The 15,571-nt window shown below is 40.4% G+C and overlaps 1 protein-coding gene across 1 annotated transcript in view; it reads right to left on the bottom strand.

Annotated features, from left to right (window-relative positions):
• The window catches only part of PSME4 (proteasome activator subunit 4), a 100,888-nt gene extending 87,620 nt beyond the window's left edge, over nt 1-13,268 (bottom strand). The window contains exon 1 of the mRNA XM_039249180.1: nt 13,027-13,268. Coding sequence (XP_039105111.1) covers nt 13,027-13,268 — 242 coding nt within the window. The remainder of the gene's footprint in view (nt 1-13,026) is intronic.
• Nucleotides 13,269-15,571: the final 2,303 nt, after the last annotated feature.

Here is a 15,571-nt window from a genome sequence, read left to right as displayed (position 1 = left end):
GAATCGCACCTCAGGGTAAACAATAGTTCAGGAGGAAAAGTTCTTTAGAGAACTTCAGCTAAGAAGCATTTTGTAATTTCTAAAGAATGTAGGATGGCTACTAATATTGCAAAAAGAGAACCAGGGATTATTCATCTCCTGATAAAAGTATACAGTACACCTACCACTTAGTCTTAAAAAGGAAAATAAACTTTAAGTGCTGAAGAGCAGCGACAAAATCAATGACTGTATGTTTTTAACATTTCACATAACTAATAAAGCTGGCTTTTAAAGACACAAATAAAAATTGTGATATTACAGAAACTATGCCCTCTTTTCACTATCTGTGCAACACCTATAAAACTGGTCATAAACTAGGCCACAAAGAAAAACTCACTTAATTCTAACATGGACATTATTCTGGCCAAATAGTCTGATTATAATAAAATATAAATTAGAAAATACTAGCAAAGTGTTTGACACCAAATTATTTATTTTTTTAAAAAGGGCTTTTTTAATGTTTTATTTATTTCTGAGAGAAACAAAGAGAGACAGCATGAGCAGGGGAGGGTCAGAGAGAGAGGGAGACACAGAATCTGAAACAGGCTCCAGGCTCTGAGCTGTCAGCACAGAGCCCAACCCGGGGCTCGAACCCACAAACCGTGAGGTCATGACCTGAGCCTAAGTCAGACGCTTAACCGACTGAGCCACTCAGGTGCCCCAACACCAAATTATTTAAAAACACAGTCTTAATTGTTAGTATCAGACTTAAGGCTTTCTCCATGAGGCACTTCCTTCAAAAGCAAAAAACAAACAAAAACGGCCTTTTATTTACTTATTTTGCAAAAACAAACTTTAAAGGTCTAAAACACTTAAAAGCAGACAGATTCAGGGCAATAATGACTAATCTTACTGTTATTATTTTGCATTATTCTGAATCTAGAGGTTAAAAAGTAAACTCAAACACACGTAGGGGCAACTGTTTCAGGAAAGGTAGAAGAGGTTGTTGTTAAGGCTAGGATTTTCCCTAAGACATCCAAAACTAACAACAGTAAAACCACTTTCACACTACATAAGAAAATCCACGGAATACATTTTTTTACAATCGGCAGTCTTCTTGTATGGCACCCATATTAAAAATAGTGATGAATGAAGGAAAACTGTTCCATTCTCATAATATCAAAAAAAAATTCATTAGAAATTTCTCTAAAAGAAATGTGCAGGAATTACATTCTAAAACAATAAAACCACACTAAAATGTAAAGTATCTGAATAAATGGTGAGATGTAAGAATTTCCTAAACTATAGCTCAATACCTGACGGGTAGGACTAACTAACAAGTGTATTTTAAGGCAAATAAAATAACCATGATTGTTGAAATACCTGAAAAACTCTTCCCTCTAACCAGAAAAGAAAACAAAAAACCCCAACCTCCCTCCCCACTTTACTGTCCTGTTTCTAAGATACCACCAAATTGAAAAAATAAAAAGTAAAAGAGGAAAAATTTGCAGAGAAAGCTAGAGGATCAGGAATTTACTCTAACTTTATTCCAGGACTAATTCTTTCATCATTACACATAATACTAAAAATGCAGATATAGCTTCTCACTGCTAGGAACAGGAGTGAACAGATAAAATGAAGGGTTTTCTCATAAATCCACCTCTCCTCCTCTTTTCACTCAACTACCCATGTATTCAAAAAGCATTTCTGGAGCAAAAGACATGCACAGGACAAGAATATGATTCAAATACTTTGTTCCTTTACACCACAAACTCACAATCTGATGTGAGGAAACACATTGGAAAACTAAATATACAGAAGGGGGATAGATGAAGTACTATGAGAGTTTTGTGATTCTTTTTTTTTTTTTTTTAAACAAAACCAGGTTTTATCATATGTAAATGACCATGGAAGATTAGAAAGCTGTCATCACTCTAAGCAAGCCAGGGTGAAGAAAATCTGAGCATTTGGGGAAAGAGGCAGGAAGAGGCACCAGAGATGGCTCTCAGGAGACTACAGAGCAAGAACAGCATACTTTTGTGGCAAAAAAAGACACAACCGAGAGAATGTTCCTTATTCTCCCATTTCACTTCCAAAGAGGTCAAGCTGAGGATCAAGAAAAAGGATACACTATCAGAAACAAGTAACAATAAAGGATATCAATTCCAAGTGTCTGCTGATAAGGAAGAAAGGCAAATTAGGTGTCATCTAAAGTGGAAAATATCTTAACAGTTTCCATGCCCTCGATAGCTTTGCAATTCCCAACATTTTATCTACTCTGAAGAGACAGAATAGTTATTGATTTCAACACAGTAGCCAAGCCACCAGGAGCTGCATGATTTTACAACTTTGCAGAGAATTCAAACTGCTCTAGGTCAGTCCCTTGGGCAAGTCACGTAATTTGTGTATTTGTAAAATCTGGGTTTACTCACAAGGCTATGGTGATGGGTAATTGATTAATGTACAAGAAGTCATTCTGACTTAAATGATCTACAATGGGGACTGGGTACCAGTTGTTCTTCTGTTTCCCAGAAGTTTCACTAGAGAACCACTGCACCTTAGCAGACTGACTGGAGCACAATATATGGTTTACAATATATTGAAGTCATTAAAAATATAATACTAATATAATTTGTGTCAATTAATATTTCTTTAATTATGAGGCTAAATAAATCTTAGGATATTTGTTTACTACATAATTATTCATATTCCTAGACGTTTATCTATTAAGACTTCTCTTTCATGAAGTCCTCCTTCATTTGCAACCAAAAGTGGTATCTCTGTTCTCTGTCCCTTAATAGCTTGTACCAAATGTATTTTCCACATTCCATTTCTTACTGTAATTATGTATGTTTCTTAATTCATTACTGCATTTCTTTTTTTTTTAATTTTTTAATGTTTTATTTATTTCTGAGACACAGAGAAAGAGACAGTGTGAGCAGGGAAGGGTCAGAAAGAGAGGGAGACACAGGATCTGAAACAGGCTCCAGACTTTGAGTTGGCTGTCAGCACAGAGCCCGACACGGGGCTCGAACCCACGAACCGCGAGATCATGACCTGAACTGAAGTCAGATGCTTAACCGACTGAGCCACCCTGGCGCCCCTCATTATTGTATTGCTTTAGATGACTGAAGATAAGGGTGGCCGGGACCATGCTTCTCTCGATACAGCATATATAACCTTCAACTCTAACCAAAGAATACAAAAGACGGACATTATTTCTTCTAATGACCAAATGTATGAATATATCTTGAGAAATATACTGGCTTAAGTAATTAAAAACAGCTCACTAGAGCTAATTCTATTTTTAAAAAGAAAAAAAAAACTTCAAACAATAAATATTTTACCAAATTAAATTGACTTTAAAACACTGAGTAGGTTTCCTAAACACGCTAAAAAACAGGTCTATTATCTTTACGAAGTATAGTACTTCTGATGGATGGAAGTCTTTAAGTGGACAAGAAAAGCCAAAATATATACTTCTCTTTATCCTCATCTATACGATATACTAAACAATACTTACTGCAGCTTCATCATATTGTATTTCAGAGTTACATTCTTTATGATACATTAAAACTGACAACTTCTAGAATAATATAGTCATTCACTATTAATATCTAATAACGATGCCTCTATTCTTTTCCCAGTTGCCTCTCTCAGGAGGCATGGATGAGAGGCATTCATCTGTTCAAATGCCTTACTGAACAACACTTAAGAGCCAGACATGGCAACAGGGAATGGAAACATTAAAGTAACAAATGGTCCTGTAGCATACAGCCTAGAAGGAGACAGATAACTGACTGTTCGAATATGATGCTCTGAACACAGACTTTAACAGTTATAATGATTAATTTGCTCTTATCTCTCTTCCCCCACATTAAGTGGCTTTCTCAATATTCTTCCTTACCTAACCAAATCCCACCTCAATGCTCAGGTGCACTTCCCCTTTCCGAGGTACACAGCCTGGGGGGTTTCCTTCCTCTAGGACACATGGTTGAAGCAAGAGCCCTGTGGTCATCAGGCAAATCAGCCAATATATTACATGACTAAGCCTCATTTCTTCAAAGGTGAAACTGGGATATAATTCAGAGTTGTTTGTGAAAATTAAATGAAAAAAATGAATGTAAAGTCATTAGCATAGTGTTGGCATGTTCTGAGGCCTCAACATATGATAGGTAGTATCTACACCTCTCATGCAACAATCTATTAATTAATGCTCTATTGTAAATCCCTCAGTTTACTAATTTTTGAACTGGTGCAACTTTTCATTTTCACCCTTTATACCTCTATAGCTCAATGGGTGGGTGTTGATTATATGACCCAGATCACAGAAAGAAACCTGTAAATCAGTAGCTTTCATATTTGGGGGGCCACAATCGACCATTATATATAACACAGGATACTTATAAACATATATATAACAATTTAGGCCATGAATATTCTGAATTTACTCTAATAATTCTAATGCAGTTCATTAGCAAAGAAACAAATACCCTAAAACAAACAAATTAAAAAAAAAAAAACTGGTCAAGACCTAAATTGGTTTCACAACCCTGTGGTCATAAACCACAAGTGAAAAATTCTCTATAAGCATTAATAAATCAAAATAAAGATTTAAAAAACTGTGATACCATACAAACTACCAAAAAACCCACAATTATGAAAATATGTTAAGATACTTGTTTATTTAGTTATAATTTAAAAAGAAAAATCACATTTTAAGTCATTCCTGAATTTGTTAAATAACTTTCTTCCTGCCATACACAAAATAGGGACCTCTGTTTGGTATATGTTGACAGAAATTTGACACTATCTTATTTATTGGGATCTCTGAAAGAAACCCACCTTCCCTCAGAAGAGAAACCATCCTGACTAAACTCTTCAGGAATCTGAGGCACCTGGGTGGCTAAGTCAGCGGAGCAATCGACTCTTGATTTCAGCTCAGGTCACAATCCCAGGGTCATGGGATTGAACCCCACACTGGGCTCTGTGCTGAGTGTGGAACTAAGATTCTCTCTCTCTCCCCCTCAGCCCCTCTCCCCCACTTGTGCACTCTCTCTAAAAAAATTAGAATTAAAAAAAAAAAACACAACTCTTCAGGAATCAGCCCAAAATATAAACGCTCAACTGTAAAAGCTTGCATTCATAAAATTTCTTACTCTAAAAACTTCACTCCATTCTTGGCTTAAAAAAAAAATTTGTCAGGGGGCACCTAGGTGGCTCAGTCAGTTGGGCCCATACCCTGCTCACGTGTGCGCATGCTCTCTCTTTCTCTCTCAAAACTCAATAAACATTAAAAACATTTTTTAAAAGAAATTTGTCAGAAAACAAGATGGAACATCCACATTTAAAGGCCCAAAGATTACTGTAAAAACATTTGATTTAGAGTGTCTACCATTAGGAGACTATAAACCATTTTTTAAATAAAATTTTTAATGTTTATTTTTTTCAGAGAGAGAGAGAGAGAGAGACAGAGAGAGACAGAGAGAGAGCGAATGAGTGGAAAAAGGGCAGAGAGAAAGGGTAACACAGAATCGAAAGCAGGCTCCAGGCTCTGAGCTGTCAGCACAGAGCCTGATACGGGGCTAGAACTCTTGAATGTGAGATCATGACTTGAGCCAAAGTCACTTAACTGACTGAGCCACCGAGGCACCCCTAGACCAAATTTTAAGAATTATTAAGTAATTTCTGCCTTATTTGAATTACAGTACTATTCTCAAACCCATTTCATAGCTGCAATGTTGTTAGTTTTTTCTTGGAAAGGGAAAAACCCTTTACTATATTTTAATTTTTTTAAGTGTTTATTTTTTTTTTAGTAATCTCTATCCCCAATGTGGGGCTCAAACTCACAACCCTGAGATTAGAGTGGCATGCTCTTGCAACTGACCCAGCCAGAGGCCTCTTTACTATATTTTTAGACTCTAAAATTTAGGGTCTTGAATTTTTTTTTTTATATAACCTATTGTCAAATTGGATAATATGTATTTTTTAATGTGTATTTATTTATTTTGAAAGAGAGAGTATGAGCAGAGGTGGGGCAGAGACAGGAGGAGAGAATCCTAAAACAGCTCCTTGCTGTCAGTCCAAAGCTCGACGTGAGTGAGATTCAATCTCACAAACTGTGAGATCATGACCTCAGCTAAAACCAAGAATTGGACACTTAACCGACTTAGCCACCCAGGCGCCCCTAGATTTATTTTTAAATGAAAGTCTCAAACTCACCAATGAAACCAATATAATCTGCTTTCTTCCCTAATTAGCTTTCTTAAACCCTACTCTCCCAGACCCCTACTTTGGATTATGAAACACACCATTCTTTTATTTAACCAAAATGCTCCTTCCTTCTGCTTCTTTTATTATATACTTTCTTTTGAATAGAGTATTAAAATAGACCTCATCCCAGGTTTGTTTTCTCCATTTGACTGTAAAAGTAATAGTTTCTTAGAATTTCATAGTGCTTTAGCTTACAAAGAATAAAAAAGTAAATCATAATACTATTCAGTACCTATGAATGTATATACTCCTATAGTAAATGCTTGGAGTGGAAGAAAGGAGGTAAAAATGGAAGACAATGACCTCCAGAAAGCTCACAGTAGAGGGAAGATAGGCACACAGACTACAAAAGCTCGAACAAGGATGGAGAGGGAGTGCGCGAAACGGGAAGAAATGCTGAGTGTAGGCCGAATATGGAAGTAGCCAACCTCAAGATTCCAAACGGGAATGAATATTTATAGTATGTGCTACTTTTAACATTCCGGTGGCTGTGTCAATGAATATAAAGGTTCTGTTGTTGTTTGCTTGTTGTTGCTTTTATTACCATGTTCTCAGCTTGCCCTTCACACTGTATGAGATTTTGATCTAATTTTCTACAAAGGTTAGAGAGAAACACAGATTTGGATTTTGTATAAAAAAGCATGTGCAGTGAGAGGAAGATTCACTACAAGTGAGGTTCATTTAACAGAAAAGTTAACTCTCAGGTTCCACAATGAGAAAACTGGCTTGTGCCCTTATTTACCACTAAACAAACAAGCATCCCTTAGAAAAAAAAAAAACATGTTGTCTCCATTTCACTTCACTTAAGAACATGTCTTTCAAAGACAATTTTAAAACACTGCAGTGAAACCACCTGGGAAAACTGTTTTTAAATGATGCATTCAGATTTCTGAAGAACAAGGAATGGTTGTTTCACTAGTTTTTCTTTTTTCCCTCTCTTGAACTGCCCTTCTCAGTGCCTCCATTTAGGGCATTAAAACGTAAGTTTTTTTTTTTTAAGCAAAGCACTTAGAATTCATATTTTCTTTCCCCAAATTTGTTGACAGAGCTACACCTTACCTAGGCTGTCCTTAATGAACAAAACTGTGTGCTAAGACAAAGAGCACACTGGAACTTCCCAAGAGGGCAGAAATCTTTCACTAACATATCATATCCCAAGTGCCAAAAACAGTGCCTGGCCCACACAGAGCACTCAGAAAATAATTTGTTCAAAGATTCCTGCCTCTACTACTTTACATCAAACTATGTGTCAGCTAGTAAGAAACTCAGCGTCTTTGTTTTTAAAATGGAGAGAATTCAGCGGAGTCCTTGTTGCCCCATGATGGATTCTATGCCTTCGAAGTTAAGAGGGGGAGAAGACGTCATGATACACAAATGTTCATTCATAGGCTGTATTTTAAATCTCTGTCCATAGGGTCGATTTGCAGTAAGCCTTAGACAAAATAATGCAAATGGAAACTCACAACAAGTAAAATCACAAATTTTGCAAAGCAGAACTTTATGAGGTTGACCAAAATGATAATGGATCATTGTTCATTTTTTTAGGTTTGATAATGGCATCAGTATTGACTTTTTTGTTTTAACTCCTTTTCCCTTAGAGATACGTACTGGAACCACTGAGAAATGAAGTAACATGCTTCTAAAATAATGGGGGTGGTCGAGTATGGAAGGAACATAATTGGCCATGAGTTAGTAATTCGAAGATGGGTGATAAGTACATGGAGTGGACTGCATTATTGTCTTTCTTTGTAGATGTTTGATATTTCTCACACACAAAAAAGTTTAAAACAAAACAAAAAAGTATTTGAAAGGTATTCAAATCACATACGTTGACAGATGAGATTCTGACAAAATATCCAGTTAACTGGAGGAGAAAAAACTGACAGGGTGTTTTAAAAGAATCATTACGAGAGGTCCTTGAGGGGCACTTGATTGTCTCAGTTAGTAGAGGATGTGCCTCTTAAACTCAGGGTCATGAGTTCAAGCCCAACACTGGGCAAGGAGACTACTTTAAAAAAAAAGAAAGAAAGCAACTAAAGAGGCATTTGAAAAATGGGAAGGGCTTCATATATATAAATATATAATTTATACACACACATACATATATACACACACATACACGCATATACACATACATATATTTAAAATAACTAAGTTTGAGACTGCTATGAAAAATTAAATGTGCACATCAGTAGGTACAGTGGGTATATGGGAACTCTTTCAACTTTCTGCTCAGTTTTGCTTTGAACCTAAAACTGCTCTAAAAATTAAGTTTGCTTAACCGACTGAGCCACCTAGGCGCCCCGATAGTGGGGGAGAGGGAGAGAGGCAAACCATAAGAGACTCTTGAATACTGAGAACAAACTGAGGACTGATGGGTGTTGGGGCGGGGGGTGGAGATGTGCATGGAGGAGGGCACTTGTCGGGATGAGCACTGGGTGCTATATGGAAACCAACTTGACAATAAACTATTTGTCAAAAAAATAATAAATAAATAGATTCAGTGAAAAAAAAGTAAAGTTTGTTAATTAAAAAAAAATCACAAAGGATAGTTTACTGCGCTGTTATACAACTTTTTCGGAAAAACTCATGTCCCCAAAATCATTTAATTCATTTACTTTGTTTCTTCTATGGAAACTCAACTTTCAAATCAACTTTACAAAGAAACTTTGGTTCTTATTTGGAGCGTGGTCACATAATAACAATAGCAAACCTTTTCTACTACTTTCCCAACTGGTTTTCACTGATGAATGTGGTAATTTGTCAAGATTTTAAGATTTTTTGCTAAAAAAGGTAATTCTATTTATTGTGTACGTCACAATTTCAACACGCAAACATTAGATATCCTAAATAAGTACACTGTGTTAATAGATAACTGAGATTCAGTGGTTAGCATTCTCTACTTTCTCCCCCAACAAGGAGATGATACAAATTTGGGTGCTCCTGTGGTCAGATTATTACTTTCCACAAAGGAGTTCAGTGTATTTGATAATTCTTATCTTGACTAAACTTAAGTTTCCGGTGGTTATATAATCTAAATACATTATGTGGTTTCAACTGGGATAATCCAATTCCTATTTGTGAAGGCTACATAATTAAACAAGGAAGTTACAGTTTACTTAGCAAATGAAATGATTTCTTAATATAAAAGTCTTGTCATAATAATAAAACAGCATAGAACTTAACATTTCACTCTAACAAATAAGACATTTAAATATCCTTCATAATACAGTAAACCCACATCCTTCACTAAAATCAAAATTCCGTTTGAAAAAAGGAAACACGAAAGAAAAAATTACATCCATAATGTAATTATGGGTAAGCTTGGGGTAAACTTCTAGGAAAGAGTAGCCCATTCACTTGTTTTCTTTCCTCTAGACCAACTTAAAGGAACGCGGAGTTAGAAAGGCCTGTTGGGACTAACTCAGTGATTTCTGGAGCTCTGAGCAGGCTTCAGGGGCTTCTATAGTCAGTGAAGTGTTAAAACGAAAAAAGAAAAATCAGTGCAATTGTATTTTTCCCAAAGAGCCCAATACTGCGTTGAGGATTTTGCTTTTATACAACAGTCCAAGGCTGAGTTTTAAGTTTGAAAAACCACTAAGAGTCTACACTCTTCCCACTTTCCACAAGAGGAATCTAAAGCTTAAATGGAGGTTAAGCAAGACCACGATGCTGATGTTCACAACAAAGCCAGGTACAGAGAAACCGACACCTTCGGACTAGACCTGACCACCTCAAGTGAAAGGTCCAGAGGACAAAGGGAGAAAAAAAAGCTAGTTTCAAGATTACCTTTATTCAACTCCACCATGGACCATACCAGTTATCCACCAATACCTTTCACTTAGTGTCCAGGAGCAGTCTACTGCTGTTTACCAAAGACCATTAGGTTTGTGCCTCTCTTCTCCAATGTGTTTCCTTGCTTCTTAAAAACCATCTGGTCCTCCTGATACCACGTCACACAATGTCTCCTTAATAGGCAGTTCTAATACTTTGACTTGTCTGTTTAAGAGAGCTTGTATTTTACCACAAGGCCAATTTTTAAAATACAAAGAAATAACCTTTCTCACAGAAATACTACACAGACCCACAAGTCTCGAAATGGACTGAAACAGAACTATGGTAAGTACTAAGGTGAGGTAAAAAGCGAAGGGAAAAAAAAACGGGGGGCGGGGGGGGACCTGAATATCCCCAAACCAGCGCTCTACCCCACACAGACCTGTGATGCCCTCATTAGGGGTGTACCCTTCTGGTTGGGGATCCAGTCCCAGTGCCTCTGAACAGCATTTACACTCAGGTCTTCTTTATGTGCCTGATCTATGCAACTACTCCCAGTGCTTTACAAGCTGCCCCAACAGTCCTTGAAAAAAAGATACACACTGGCTTATTTGAGGCTCTACAAAGATAAAAAAAATAAAATCATAAAATACCAGACCAGGGCTGTTTCTCAGGAATTACTTAGTCCAACTCCCTCATTTTTTACAAGAATACTGATACACAGGAATTAAAGTCACTTTCCCACAGTCACAGAGCTAATGGGAGAAGTTAGATTTTGTTTTCATTACTACTTTCCATTCTTCTACAAAGTACTAAATAGGATCACTGCTCAGGTAATTGCCAGCTATCATCACATGTTTTGGCATCACTTAGATGTAAACTTGTGCAACACAAGGCTTATTAAAAAACAACAAGCACAACTATAAACAGGTCACCTTAACATGACTTAGGAGAAAATACACCCAAGATCACAACACGTCCCACCAAGTTCAGAATGTCTCACAGTGCAATTCTTAGAATCAGTTTGCAGCATTTAACTCCTGTTCCAAAATAAAATCCTGACAGCATTTCTTTGCTAGTTATTTAGACATAGGTTTGGGGTTCACGGGCTACTAGGCCTTATTAACTGCAATCTTGCCCTCAACACCAAGCAAGGACTGTCTCAACTGTATTTTTAGCCATTTCTTAGATAAAAGCTACTTACACAAAATAAGCCAAAAATAATCAAACTCTAGGTGCTAATTTGCCAAACTTAGTAAGAAGTATGTCAGAAAACAAGGCTCCACTCTGCCTGTGCAGATTCTAGATTCAGAAATCCAAACCAGATATGCATTCACACATTGGTATATATTGTGCATCTAAAAGAAGCTGTGGCCCCCAAAATGGTTATTCTCTGGCAAATCTAATAAGAGTAATTAAAACGGGAAATCACTGGAACCGACAAAGCAACTTTATTTTTACAGCGTCTGAGTAACACAAACAATAGGAAGCTCACTTGAAAAATCATTTGATTTTAATCAGTCATAAAACAGAACATTGTTCTGTTTTGACTAAAAGTGGTTCTCCCTGTTGCATTTCTGTTTTCTCAGAGTCTCCTACGAATCCTAAATACACGAATATCTTTACACTTTCATCAAGAAGAGAGCTGTTAACTTTGACATTTTATGGTCACTCTTTGAAAAGGGCAAATTAAGTATTTTAGTTTTTTAATTAAAAAGGTAATTATTTCCACCACCACCACCACCACCACCGAGCCAAGTGGAGATGAGAAATTTGTCAGAGGCTCCCTAATAATTGGCAGATAAGAATCATCCTGTGAGGAAATGTAGAGAAGACTATTGCATTACAAAATCCTGAGTCATCACCCAGTTCACTCAGCAGATTTGGGTAAACAGTGGATAAGTGACTTAAGTCTTGTGTGTTTATCCATCCATACCCACATTCATGAACATACAATGTTACCAGATTTTGTGTACAGTTAACCAAACAGGATACAGCACAACTTTCTTAAAAATATTCTTCTCACGCAGCTGAAGATATCCATTTAGCAAATAAAGTATCTAACATCCCTCCCCCCTTCCCCGACTACATTTTTACTCGCTTTCCCCCCCTAATTTCAGTGGCACTATAGTTTGCGGAGAGTTTGTACAACAAAAATGAAGAAAGTAATCAAAGGGTAACATAACTCCTGAAACCGATTTTTAGGTCATCTATATCCATCTGGGAGACTCAAAAATTAACGCAAGCCCTGTAGTAATAACGCCCTGGACAATCTGACAGCTCTCTTCTCTGTTTTCCCGAGGGTCGCACATTTCCAAAGGAAATGTCACAAGTGGAGAAACATACACTCTCCCGATGTTCTAAGACTCCACATTCTCAACATGAACTGTCTAGTACACAGCTCAAGAATGCACTATGAGCGGATTTTAAACCCATCTATTCAATCAAACCCACAAAGACTGAGCAGGCCCCAAAAAAGCAGAACCTACCAGTTCCCTCTGGTCTCCTTCCCATTCAGAAAGTTACTGAGACATGAATTGAGGGATATCAGAGGCGGAGACCGTAGAGGAAGAACCGGAGGAAGCACCAGGAAGAGTCGAGTTACTCTCCCATAGACGAATCCTCTCCGCCCACCTCCCCCACTGGGCCAGGTTCGAGGAGGGCCCGTGAGGGACCGCTCCTGTCTCCCTGGGGGTCCGGGGCCCTCCGGCTCCCCACGACGCCGCAGGTCGGAAGACGCCACCTCGAACCCTCGGGGAGAAGCAGCTGGGAAGGTCGTACAGGGCTGGTGAGGAACGAGTAGGTCCCGCAGGAAAGTGGCAGGGAGCGGACTTGAGTGTTTCCCAGGCTTCTCGCCGCGATTCTCAGACTCCTGCTAGGAGACCACCAGAGACTCGAGTCCCGGCAGAGTTTGGTCCAGCGGTCCCGTGCGGACAAAGAGCCGCCTACCCTCGCCCCTCACAGCCCGCCCGCCGACCCTGCAGGCCCGAACACACTTACGTGGAGAGTTTCCTGGTCCAGAAGAGGCCCCCGGGCCACAGCTCTTGGAGCTGCACGGCCCGGCCCAGGTTGCTTTTGATCTGGGCCAGCTGCAAGTCGGACTCGGCGTCCAGCCGCTCGGCATAGGGCAGCAGCTTGTTGTAGACGATCTCCTTCTGCGGGACGAAGCCCCGCGGGGCCTGGCCGGGCCGCCCGCCGGGCTCCGGGGGATCCCCGCCGCCCGCCCGCTCTGCCGGCTCCATGAGCCTAGGAACACCCCCCCCACCCCCTCCCACCCTAACCCTCCCCGGCCCCCACCCCTCTCCGGGCTCCGCCTCCTCCGCGTCGTCGTCGCCCCGCGGCCGTCGGCGGCCCGTCGCCCTCGGCCCGACCGCTGGGCCCCCTCCCCTGGCCGGCGCGCTGCTGGTCCCCGCGCGATCCCGGTTCGTTGGCGGCGGCAGCGGCCGCTCCGCCCGCCCCGCACCGGCTCGGCTGGTGACGCTGCAGCAGCCGGGCCCGCAGGTTCCGGACGGGCCTCAAGTCACTTCCGGGGCGGGGCGGGGCGGAGCGACGGCGTCGGAAGAGGTGGTGGCGGTGGCGACGGCGGCGGTGGTGGTGGCGGCGGCGGGAGCCCGGTCGGCCGCGCCTTTCTCGCCGTGGGCCGGGCTCGGAGCCCCCACCCCCGGGCTTCACCGGCCGAGCGCGAGCCTGCCCCACCGGAAACACGAGATCGAATTCCAAGCTATTGTCCTCCCTCGCCTGGGGTCGCGCGCTCTCTGCGGCCGCCCTCGCGAGCGCGTAGTCGCGGTGCCCTCCGCCGAGGCAGTGGGCCTAGTCCCCCACGCCGAGTGCGAGGAAGAACCTAGGTACTCTATCCATCTCACTTGTTAAAGAGATTTTTTTTTTACTCTGTCTCCTTTAAGCCCCCTTTTTCGGGTATTATTCCGGCCGCCCTCATTCCCAAAAGGTGAATAGTTATTCAACAAATATTAACTGAGCTACTATTTTGTGTGTCAGACGCTCCTTTTAGGCCCTTGAAATAGGAAGAGCACGTGGTTTCTGCCCTCCAGGGTTTTACAATCTTGAGCTTTAGTCTAGGGAATAAGCAATTACAAGACAATACTCTTAATTGCTGGATAAGTACAGGATGCCTTGGGAATTCTTCAAGAGGAGTTCAAGCTGAAGGGGTGTCAAGTAGTTTCCTAGGAGTGGTAAAGTTGAGGTTTAAAAGAGTGCGGACAGAGTTGGTTAGGAAAAGGCGGAGAAGGTATATTTTAGCTGGGGAAACGGCAACAGCTTAGAGGCCTCAAGTATGCACTCTAAGAATTCAACGAAGTTCACAGTGACTGCAGATTGCTTGCAAGAGGGGAGCGCGAGATTGAAACCTAGAAAAACGCTAGGGAGTTTTTAGAGCTTGAAACCTAAAAGCAACAAGAACTCTGAAACATTTTAAGCATAGGAGTGGCATGATATAACTTAGATTTTCCAAGAATCATTCTGGCTTTGTGTGGAGAATGGGTTAAGACAGACACGACTGGACACTGGAGGATCCCTTAAGAAGTTGTGACATAATGATGGCCTGGATGTCATTTGAAATGATTTGAGAGCTGCTGCGGCAAGTAGAATGGCCTAGGCTTGGTAGCTGACTGAATGTGAAGAGTCAAACAATGGGAAGAGACAGGAGGATTTCAGATTTCTGGTTTGGGAAGACGGATAGTAAAATCCTTCCCTGAGATAGAGAACACAACAGAAACAGATCTGGAGACAGAATGACTAAGGGATAGAAAAGTACTTTGATGTATGGATCAGGGGGATGATCTAAACTGAAATATTGATTAGTATTTAGATAGGATTGAAGGGAATGAGATAGGGATTTATTAACAGCAGGCATATTAAGAATTTTAAGAGTTTAGGGGCGCCTGGGTGGCTTAGTCGGTTAAGCGTCCGACTTTCGCTTAGGTCATGATCTCGCGCTTCGTGGGTTCGAGACTCGCGTCGGGCTCTGTGCTGACTGCCAGCTCGGAGCCTGGAGCCTGCTTCAGATTCTGTGTCTCCCTCTCTCTGACCCTCCCCTGCTCACGCTGTCTCTCTCTCTCTCTCTCTCTCTCTCTCTCTTAGAAATAAATAAAACATTAAAAATTAAAAAAAAAAAAGAATTTTAAGAGTTTATTGAGCAGAAATCTATTGGAATTGGGCGGGGTCCAACCAAAAGTTAGAAGCCCAGAGAGGGGCCAAGGGAAAGGCTTATGTAGAGAAGGTGTAGAGACAAAGAAAGGAAACTGATTGGCTATACCTTAAACCCATTTGGCTGTTTGTGTCTGGTTGTCCTTAGCGTTTAGATTTCATAACCTTGAGGCATTTATACAGATTTGGGGCAGAGACATTAGAACCACCTGAATCTAATGGCCATTGTGTAATTAGGTTAACAGCATGAAAAGACTAGGGTCCTTGACCAGCCTCTCAGGAATACCATATTTAAGAATGGGTAGAGAAAGAAGAGAGAGACTGCAATGAATATTCATGAGAAGCTGTCAGAGAAATAGGAGGAGTTCAAGGAAAGGGGCCT

This window comes from Hyaena hyaena, unplaced genomic scaffold, assembly GCF_003009895.1.
Source record: "Hyaena hyaena isolate Hyena2069 unplaced genomic scaffold, ASM300989v1 scaffold_332, whole genome shotgun sequence".
Classification (NCBI taxonomy): Eukaryota; Metazoa; Chordata; class Mammalia; order Carnivora; family Hyaenidae; genus Hyaena; species Hyaena hyaena.
The sequence above is the reverse complement of the archived record's forward strand: the minus strand, read 5'-3'. Positions and strand labels throughout refer to the sequence as shown.